Here is a 10,977-nt window from a genome sequence, read left to right as displayed (position 1 = left end):
CCCTCCCCAGCCCCAGACGACCACTCATCTGCTTCTTGTCACTATAGATTAGTTTGTGTTTTCTAGACTTTTATATTAATGGATGTATACAGCATGTATTCTTTTTTGTCTGGCTTCTTTCATCAGTATAATTATTTTGAGATTCATCCATGTTGTATCTATCAATAATTCATTTTTCTTTATTGCTGAGTTGTATTCCATTGTATGATGGATACACCGCAGTTTGTTTATCCACTCACCTTGTGATGGACATTTGGCATTAGCCTGGTATATTACCACCACTTTCTAGTGGGGAAAAACGGTCATAGAATTTAGGGCACAGGTTGTAAATTGATGACCTCTGAGCCCAATCCAAGCTCAATCCCAATCTTACACTTGTTTGGTTTGGTCTGCCTGGTGTTTTTAAAATACTGAACTACTTGCCAGAATATAGAAATTCAGAATTTTAGGGACTTCCCTCGTGGGTCCAGTCCGCCTTATAATGCAGGGGACCAGGGTTCGATCCCCGGTCGGGGAATTAAGATCCCACGTGCCGCAGGGCAGCCAAGTCCGTGCGCCACAACTACTGAGCTCGCAGGCCTCAACTAGAGAGCCTGCGTGCCACAAACTACATAGCCCATGCGCTCTGGAGCCCGGTGCCACAACTACAGAGCTCACGCACCCTGGAGCCTGCATGCCACAACTAGACAGAAGCCCGTGTGCGCAACCGAAAGTCCTGCATGCCTCAGCGAAGATCCCATGTGCTGCAACTAAGACCTGACGGAGCCAAAATAAATAAATAAATAAATAATAAAGGGAAAAAAAAGAAATTCGGAAAAAAAAAGAAATTCGGATTTTCAACTTTACTTGAAAAAATTGTTAGGTCTAACACACAGGGCCCAAATTCCAAAAATATGGCAGCAGTCCCTAGAGCTGTGATATAATTTCCTCCTTCACACTGGGTATATATTCTTTGGTTTTCAACTCATTTCTTTAGTCTGCTTTGCTCTGTATACACATTGAACCTAGCAGTTCCTGTCTTAGTGGTTAAGTGCAGCAGTCAGAAAGTCCTGGGTTCAAATCACTCTATGACTTATTAGGTATTTGATCGTGGTCAGGTTATTTAATCTCTCAGTAACCTCATTAGTAAATGGGAATAATAACAGAACTAATTTCAGGGTAGTGAGGATTAAATGTATGAGAGTATGACATAAGTGTTCTGTAAATGATATTTAATATTAGTATTATATTATGGTTGCAAAGTATCAGTAGGTGGCAGAGCAGTGTAGTGGATGTGGCACTAGTCTGGGTTTCTGAGTCCAGCTTTGCTGCAACCCATCTGTGTAGCTGTGGGCTTTGTTTGCTCCATCTGTCTTATGAAGGAGTGGGGCTGGGGTCAGTTAGCAAGTGTCAAGTTGCAAGTTACAGGAGGTTCAACTCAAACTGCCTTAAATAATAACAAATGGGGCTTCCCTGGTGGCGCAGTGGTTGAGAGTCCGCCTGCCGATACAGGGGACACGGGTTCGTGCCCCGGTCTGGGAAGATCCCACATGCCGCGGAGCGGCTAGGCCCGTGAGCCATGGCCGCTGAGCCTGCGCATCTGGAGCCTGTGCTCCGCAACGGGAGAGACCACAACAGTGAGAGGCCCGTGTACAGCAAAAAAAAAAATAAAAAAAAAAATAATAATAACAACGAATGAATTTATTGATACATACAACCAAAACACTGGCAGGACATGTAGCTTCAGGTGAAGCTTGATCCAGCAGTTCAGTGAAATCCTCAAGGAGTCCATTTGTTTTCATCTCTGCCTTGACTTCTGTGGTATTATGTTCATCTATAGGTTGACTTTCCTGCAGGTTACAAAATGATTGCCTCTATCTTCCAGGGCTATGTGCTTTTTCATTCATGTCCAGCAGGAAAACTAGGGACTTCGTTTCATCGTTCTCTGTAAACACCCTAAAATTCATGATGATTGCACTGGCTTCAGTCTTAAGCCTACCCCTGAACAAATCACTGTGACCAGGGGCATGGGAGGTAATGATTAGCCTAGACTAGGTCATGTGCTCCATTTCTAGAACTGTGAGTACAGTTAGCTGTCAGAATCTCATGGGTCATCAAAAGTCCCCTCAGTGGGGCTGGCTACTCCTGAGGTTTTCCCCTTCTCTTCAAGATCTGGGTTTTTTGCAGAGGTGGTTGAGGTCTGCCAATTAGATTGGGCCTTATTTTGATGTGAAGGGACTTATTTCAGCTCCTCTAAGAAACCCATATGGGCATCTTTGTGCATGTTTCCCTTTAGAGGAAGAGTAATTTGGCTTGAATTCATGGACTTGTTTTCATGGCTTTAGTTTTCACGACAGCCGCTTTCTAACACCTTCTGGTGTTTGTATATAATTACAGCTAGTTTTAGGAATAGGTGGAGAAGGTCTTCATGTTCTCTAAGAAACGGAGCTGGGCATGGATTTTGGAGTTTGGCCGGCTTTTAAGCCCACTTCCAGCTGTTGTGGGCAGTTTCCTCCGTGTCTCTGGGCATCCTTTTTTTCATCCGAAGAATAGGTGCCTAGGATACCTACTTCACAAGGTTGCTGTGAGATTCAAGTAGGATCTCAACCACAGAGAGCCTGGCGCCAAGCAGTGGTCCCCAGTCCCATCTACATTTCCTCCTGGAAGCCTCTCCAATGGGCCTTGCTGGCCTCTGCTCAGAGGATTTATTCAGAGATGGGATGTTAGAGAACCACAGGATTGGTCATGACGGGATTCTCCATTTCCACAACAGATCTGATTTCCTTAATGGAACAAGAGATAGAATCTCAGAAGCCTGAGCAAGAAGTCACAGCAAGCCTAGGCCCATATTTTGTATAAAAGCCTGGTGATCTCCCCCCCCACCCCTGAGATCGCGTCAAGCTCCGCTCGGAGGAGCCTTCCCTCCCCACCCTGTTTAAAGCACACTCCCAAGTCACCCCAGTCATTTTCTATCACATCACACTTTTGTTCTCTTCATGCCACTTTAACTACCCCAAATCATTTTATTTGTTTTCTGTTTCCTCCCATTAGAAAATAAGATTCATGAGAGCAGGACACATATCTGGCCTATTCATTACTTGTTTTAGGTTAGGTTCCTCTAGAATCCAGCCCTGGGTCAAGCGTGTGGGATTCAGTAGTTTATCCGGGAGGGGATTCCAGGAAGCAATGGTAGGAGAATGCAGGAAATGAGACAGGGAAGAGAAAGAGGTCAATAAGGGGTGTACTTTTGAGCAGATTACTATTGTGGGTGATTGGGGCTCAATCCTAGTGGAGAAGTCTGGGAGAAGGTATAGAGTTCTTCCTACTAAGGAGAGGGTTCTGGGGTATTGATTCACCAACTCTCATTGGTCATTGGCTAAGGGCTACTCCTGGGAAGTGCTAACTACCTGATTCTTCCTGCCTGCCCTGCCCACAAACAGAGTGGGGCTATCTTGGCCACAGTCTGTCTGTGACAGTCAGAGTGACAGGCAAAAAGTCACAGGCATTTGCAGCCAGCAGCCGTTGAGTCCACCTGTGCAGTCAGTGAGTGCCAAGCGTGTCTGATAAGTCATCTACTACACGGTTGAATCCCCATCAGCAGGCACGATGACTGACAAATAGTGACAATTTGTTGGATGATTCAGGAGGAGCAGGACCCCTCCAGGAGGCCAAGAGGAGGGTGTTCCAAGCTGAGAACCTCATTTCTCTTACTACCCCAGTTGCTGAGGGATGCATGGATTCACAAAAGCCCAGGCCTCTTTCTGTTTCTGTGCTTCTGTGGAAACTGCAGCATTTATTTTTTCCTTGTTCCTTTATTAAAAGCTTTGATGAGTGGTGGCCCATATCCTTGCAGTTGCTCCAACAGGTTGTCCTTTTCTCCCTACCTCACCAGGACAACCAACTTCCTTTCTGTTGATTATTCATCTTAGGACAAGTTTTGAATCGTCCTTCCATTCTGATTTCTCTCTGAATATCTCCAGATGCTGATTTTCCTTTCAGTATTGGGTGCCGAGGACTGAATTGGGCTTCTTACCTGTGGTCTGGCCAGGACAGGGAGAAGAGCAGCAGCCCTTCCACTCTTCTAGGGCCAGGGCTCTCAATTCTAGGTGTACACTGGAATCATCTGGGGAGCTTTTAAAGCACATTGATGCTCAGGGCCCCACCTCTAGAAATTCTGATTCAGAACCTGGGATAAGGCCCAGGCATTTGGTACTTTGAAAATTTTCCCTAAGTGTGCCTCCCCAAGTGATTTTGATATGAAGACATGGTGGATAAACACTGGCCTAAATCTTACATAAGGCATCAAACAAAGGCATCTGAAAAGGTCAGAGGTATGTGTAGGTTCAGGTGCAGCTTGATCTAGCAGCTCAATGGTCTCATCAATTTCTGGTTTATTTTTAAATTTTTTATGAAAAAAACCTCTTTGCCTTGCCTTCTGTGATTCTGGTTTCTCTCCCCTTTGGTTATCAGATAACCTCTCAGAATTCCTAAATCACTACTAACATGTCCTAGGACTGCTGTCTCATTCATGTCCAATAGGAGAGAGAGCATCTTTGCCCCATTGTTCCCAGCGCAAGTCTTGAGATTCATGCTGTGTGGACTGGCATAGGTATCAAGCCTAGCTCTGGACCAATCACTGTAGCCAGGGGGATGGTTCAGGTCCTGTGCTCCATTCCCAGCACTGGGTATGGTCCCCATTGTGGCTCTCCATGCACTTTACAATCATGTGGGCAGCTTCTAAGGAACTCTGATGCCTGGGTTCTACACTCAAGAGATTCTACTTCAGTTGATCTGGGATGGGGCCCAGGTGTTGGCATTTTTCAAAGTTCCCCAGGTGATTATGCTATGCAGCCAGGGTGGAGAACCATGGCCTAGACATTGTACAGCCTTGGGATGCAGGTTCACACCCCACAGTGGAAAGGTCACAAGAATAGATCGTCTGCTTGGACCTAAGTATATGCCTTGCTAGGGGCCAGCCACATGTCCAGCAGCCTTAGATGACCACATGGCTGCACTCAGGAAGCTCAAATAGAGAAACAGAGCTGTGGCCTCTATAATTTCCAGCCATAAAGCAGCAGCAGCCAATGGCAATCCGATTGGGAATATTTCATCCATGCAGAGGTGTGGTGACCTGCTCTCGCTAGTGATCCACGGGTACCTGAGGCTTTTCCCTTCTCTATATCTGTTTTCTCCTCTACTATTTGGATTCAAAGAATGCCTTTGCCTCTCTGAGCTGACTGGAGATGAGTGAGATGTGTGGGAGGTACTCTCAGTTCCTTGGGGCAAGGCAGAATCCCCTAGTAGGAAGGCTCTAGGAGAAAGTGGGAAGAGTTTAATCTCTCTATGGAGCTGTGCTACCTTAGGCAGTTCCCTTTACTTCTCTGAGCTTCAGTGTGCAAACCAGCAAAATGAAGACTCTACCTTGCAGAGCATTCTGCCATGAAATGAGATAATTCATATAAGCCCCTAGTGCAGCCCTTGGCACATAACAGGGGTTCAGTAAATTGCTTTTCTTCCAAGAATGCCACTGTTAGCTCTTAATCTTTTTAATGTGATGTCAAATGAGGAAGCCAAGACCCACAGTGTCCAATATAAACAATCATTTGCTGTTTATAGGCTGAAGCCTCTTGATCCACTCCTGGACTCCAAGTCCCTCAGCAGGTGGTCCTGACCACCTCTTCATCTCTGTACCCCCAACCACACCACGTGAGGCTCCAGACTTTCTATACCAGAGGGTCTTGGGAGTGACGCTTGTTCTGGAAGGGGGGTGTTGTGAAGAGTCTCATTTTTAAGCTGCATTTGCTTATGGTCACAGTATTCGCATTTGAGTCGGATGTTTGCTTGGGGGCAGGGGAGGGGGATGTGCTACTTGGCATAGTGCCTGGCACAAGGTAGGCACTAATAACCGGATGCCAAAGGAATAGGCTAGCCTTCCCTTTCACAGCTTACCTCTTCTGCCCAATGTCGTGGATGAAATGAAGATTAAGAGTGTAAGAAATAGTTCCGTTTATTGATTAGAAGATGGTATAAAATTACAACAATTTGCAGGCATCCTGGGCTTTCTGGGAGGGTCATGCAGTGCTGGGCTCTAGCAGGAGATGAAGTGGAGGCATGGGCCACTGGGCATTGGCTTCCTTCCTGTGCATGTTAAGGGACTTGTACCACCAGCATAGATGCTAATGTGAGAGAGCATTATTGTCCTTGCCTCTGGAAACAAAGGACATGTGCAGTTTGGGTCATCAGACAATGCCATGCTTAATAATTCAGTCCTATCCTACATACGTTAGGCGCTGGCTCTCCCAATCTAGTCATAGTAGATTCTAATTGTTCTGTATATACTCATTCTTCCCACCAAAGAAAGAGAAACAGGCACATTGGTTTGGGAGACCAGCAGAAGCTGATGTGCATTTGGCTCAGGTCATCTCGCTTCCAGATACATCAAGGTCTGCTGGACTTGGAGGCAGTAGCCTGGGGCACGCAAACAGAAAAATGTGCACTACTGTTGAAGCTCAAGCAGAGGGACCTTCCATAGGGCAGCAGTACGAAGAGATGAGCATGCTTCCAAAACAAACCCGATTTCATCTTGTCTCTCTCAAGAAGAGGGAGGAGGAAGAGCTGGCAATCAGAGACTGAGCCACGTGATCCTGGGTTCCCCAAAATGTCTCTGCAGAGAATTCTTCCAGAGTGCAAAATGTGTTTCTGTCCCAAGAGTCCGCGTGTAAAATCAGAAGGAGGGCCGATCAAGGTGTTAAGTTGGTTGTTTAGTAACGTCTCTGAGAGCCGAATGGCTGTGTTCACAGTTACATGACATTTTGGAACAGCTGGAGGGACCTCATGATGTTGTCATCCTGGGATGGGTGGAGGGGGAGAAGAGGATGGTTAGAATTCTCTGAGGCTTCTCCCTGAGAAGCTCTGTAACTTCTCAAATCTCCAGAGCAAATCTGCAGAATGGGTTTCCTATTCAGAAAGAACTCTGCAAGGGTATGAGAAGCAGGGAGTAAGGGGTAGGTGGGGACCTAGAAAGTGAGAAGTTCAAAGGGAGAAGCACCTTCTCTGGCTTTAAAGAGGAATTCAGAAAAAAAAAAACCCAAATTTTCCAGTAAACAAGTGAGGACTACTTCTTTTAAGAAGCTGTGGGCAATTGCATTTTTATCAAATGCTTGTTCTATACCTATGGAGATGATCACATGTTTTTTTTCTTTTTTATTCTATTCTAGTTTACATTTTTCTATTGTATATTCTCTAAGGAGTAAGTATGGAATGTGGTAAATCCTCAAATATTTAGATATTAAACAACACATTTCTAATTCCATGGGTCAGAGAAAACTCAGCTAAAGCAGTACTCAGAGGAAAATGTAGCCCTTTAAATGCATATATTAGAAAAGAATGGTTGAAAATCAATGATCTAAACCTCCATCTCAAAAATCTAGAAAGAAAACCTAAAAAATTGAATTAAAATAAAAAAGCAGAAGGAAGGAAATAATTTAGAGCACACATAAATGAAATAGAAAGCAGAACTAAAGTAGAGAAAATCAACAAAGTTGATTATGGGTATTTGAAATCTTTTAAAAGTTTCTAGAACAGGGAGGTATAATTGCCTGACAGTTAAGTATATGGATTCGGAAGTCAGGCTGCCTAGGTTCTAATCCTGGCTCTGTCACTTACGAGCTGAGTGACCTTAGGCAAGTTACTTAGTCTCTCTGTGCCTCAGTTTCTTCATGTGTGCAATGGCATTGATCATAGTATCTACTTATAGGGTGGGTTGTGAAAAAGAAGTGAGTTAATTAATCAATATTGCTTGCTAATGTGAGAAACTAAATTGATTAAAAAACTGTTAAGCAAAGTCAAAAAAGCATGGTACACTAGGGCATGGTATTTAAAATTAGAACGATGGAGTTCAAGTTCCATCTCTATCACTTATTGTGCGTTAACCACATCTCTTAACCTGCAGTGCCTCCGTTTTCTTTAAAATGGGTATGATGAATACTGACGTTCAGCTAGTTCATAATGATTAAAGTGTGGAAATGGTTCTAATCCTGTTGGTAAATAGCTGCTGACCTGAGCCTCTCTAGCTACCTGGCTACCTGGTAACTGGTCCAGAACCCCTAGACTACCGAAAGGTCCATCAACTAACAGGTTAATACCAACTTTAGCAGGGGTTCTTTAGGGCACTGCTCCAGGGCATTGGTCAAAGTCAGTTAAGAATGATCAATTCTCAGTCTACTCTAGTTATTAAATATTTTGACTATATAGTGGCCCTACTGCTCAGGGTTTTTTACATTACGTGAGGTTTACTTAATGTACCTAAAACTTGGTAGGTGCTCACTACATGTTAATAACGTCTCCCCAGCTTTCTTGCATTTGCAGTTCTTATTGGCTGGAACTCAGAGTAACGTGCACCTTTCTGAGAAAAGGTAGGAGTATAAATGCATTTTTCTAAATTAGAGGAAAGCAGTAATTTCCAGTTCAGTCTCTGGCTGACTCTGGGGCCAGTTTATCCTTTTAGCAACATCATCATCACCCTTGACCTTCTGAATGGGAATCTGCATTTTAACAAGAACTTCAAGGAGGCTGGTTTGCACATTAAAGTTTTAGAAGCATTGGTCAGGGCACTTTTGTTAGCATGAAGATTTCTAGATCCCCGTCCCAGATCTAGAGTCTCTGGGTTGAGGCCTGGAAATGGGCATTTTTAGAAGCATCCCGGGCGATTCTTATGCACACTATGGTTTAAGAATCGCAGCTTTAGATTTTTTTTCCAGCTACTCCCTTTGTAGTCTGGGGAGTGAGTCATCAAGCCAGAGGAAGACTGAAAAATGACAGTGTTGCCCACTTGGAAGTCTTTAGTTTCACAGAGACCCCCTCTGGGCTTTCACATCCCCCTTCTTAGTCTGTGTGGCTCAGCCTGTGCTTACCCAGGACTAACCACAGACCAGTCTGAGGAGTGGAGATTGTTGAAGTTCTGAGTTGTTGCTGGTGATGGTGATGGTGGCAGCTCTAATCTGAGAAACTGCAGTTTCTCATTTTCTCCCTTCTGCCTGTCCCCAAGCCCCAGATTTCCTTTCCCAGATATAGAAGTTTTCTGCCCCGAGATCTCTCCTTACCTCCTGACAGGATTCAAGAAATTCGTCTAAAGTCACGATGCCATCTTTATTTTTGTCCATTTTCTGAAAGACCCAACAAGAAGCACTTTAAAGAATCTGGTGATATGCATTCCAAAACTTGCTTTCTGTTAACCAACATTCCCCCGAGAATTAGGATGATCTTTCACTGGCCAGACAACTCCACCCAGGCCCTGGTTACAGCACTTTGACCCCCATGAGCTTCCTTCAAATTAAAAAACTTGCTGTAGATGCTCATCTTCTCATCACCAGATTATTCTGCTGACACCCTAACATGCCTTTCCCAGTCTCACTTCTAGCCTGTCCATTTGGCAGAAAGAACACTGGACATGAGAGGTTCTACTTCTGTCTCTGTCACTTACTGTGTGACCTTGAGTGAATCTTTAAGCCTCTCTGAGCCTCTGCTTTTCCCATCTGCAAAGTGAGAGGATTAGACTAGAATGAGCTCTGATGTTCTCTGATACTCTCCTGCTAGGTTAATTCTTTTTATTAGCACACCATTAAGATTTTGCCACTCTTCTATTCACAGACTAACAGCACCTACTTTTTACCAGAGCAAGGCTAAACTCTTCGGTCTAAAGAGCTCACCCCAGTTTCCAAGCCACCCTAGTTTCCACCTGATTTCCCCTTACTCCCCAGACACAAATGCTTAACACCTACACAGATGTGCTTAATGACGTCTTCTCTGTTTACTCTGATCCCCCAACCATTTTTATGGAATTTAGAGTCCATACTCTACCACTTATACTTAATAATATTCTTCCTTATCCTCTTCTGTAGTGCATACTTGTCCATTTAATGAGATAATCTATTCCTGGAGGGCAAGATATCTTGTAATTCTTTTCTGTTTCCTACCATCTGTAGTGCAGGCTTGGACACAAACCACTGCTCAGAGGCTCGTGGGTTGACTGATCTAAGTTGAGCTTAAAGCTCACGCACAGGTGTGTGCTCTTACCTGGAAGAAGACATCCACGTGCTGCCTTGGAGTATCTTCTTTAAGCACAGGATATGTGTATTTCCCCATCATGTCATAGATGGCTTTGACAATGTCCATCATCTCCTGGAGAGGGGACATAGAAGCACACAAGGTGGGAACCAGGAAGTTAAGCTCCTCTGGGTGACAGTCTGGGGCTCTTGGTCTCCTTTGAGAATGAAAGTGTTTAAAAGGAACTTCTTCAGTTGATGAGAGGGAGTTAGAAAGCAAGCTGAAGGGGCTATATTCTGGGAGCCTCCTTCCAGAGAGAGGGCAGTGGAAAATTCTCTTTGTCGTCAGAAGCTCTTGGGTAGCTTGCCTCTTCCTGAGCATTCCTCAGTGAGGGGTTATAAGTGGGATCTGAGCGGACATATTCGTGTACTGATCAGCCCACACCCCATTTTTGGAAGACCCTCTCTCCGCTCCATAATTCCTTTCAATGGTTGGCCTGGGTGGCTGTGTTTGTACCAGGTGACCTGTCACTGTGACCACAGCTGATTGGAACAAATGTGGACATCCAACTACAGAGCTGAGCCACTCTATTTTTATCTCTTGAGAAGTTTGAGTGAAGAGTTGGAGCTGGTGCCATGGGCAAACCACTTCCAGGTTTTAGCTGAGATCAGGGGAGAGCAGACACCGAAAATTATTCTATTACAGGGAAGAACTTCCATAAAGAGTAGACTGGAGCAGGTGGAGTAGAGGAGATGAGAGGAATTCTGGGAGAAAGGGAGAGAAAGAAGAGAAGTGAGGAGAGTAGAGGAGTAGAGGGAGAAGGGAGGTGGGACACGGGGGAGGACAGAGAAATATTCTCACGAGCACATGTGCACACACACAAACACTCTCTCTCTCTCTTTCTCTGAGAAAAGCAGTTGAAGAAGACAGAGGTAGTAACAGGGACCAAGAGAA

General features: G+C 44.7%; 1 protein-coding gene across 1 annotated transcript in view; it reads right to left on the bottom strand.

The window, feature by feature from the left end:
* Window positions 1–1,807: 1,807 nt before the first annotated feature.
* The window catches only part of KCNIP1 (potassium voltage-gated channel interacting protein 1), a 229,660-nt gene continuing 220,490 nt past the window's right edge, over window positions 1,808–10,977 (bottom strand). Inside the window, exons 6-9 of the mRNA XM_030829957.2 lie at window positions 10,054–10,158; window positions 9,081–9,143; window positions 5,929–6,827; window positions 1,808–2,762 (exon numbers count right to left, since the gene is read on the bottom strand). Of these exons, the coding sequence (XP_030685817.2) occupies window positions 6,780–6,827; window positions 9,081–9,143; window positions 10,054–10,158 (216 nt within the window). The 3' untranslated portion in view covers window positions 1,808–2,762; window positions 5,929–6,779. The remainder of the gene's footprint in view (window positions 2,763–5,928; window positions 6,828–9,080; window positions 9,144–10,053; window positions 10,159–10,977) is intronic.

Source organism: Globicephala melas, chromosome 3 (genome assembly GCF_963455315.2).
Source record: "Globicephala melas chromosome 3, mGloMel1.2, whole genome shotgun sequence".
In the NCBI taxonomy this organism is placed as follows: Eukaryota; Metazoa; Chordata; class Mammalia; order Artiodactyla; family Delphinidae; genus Globicephala; species Globicephala melas.
This window is presented reverse-complemented; position numbering and strand designations above follow the sequence as displayed.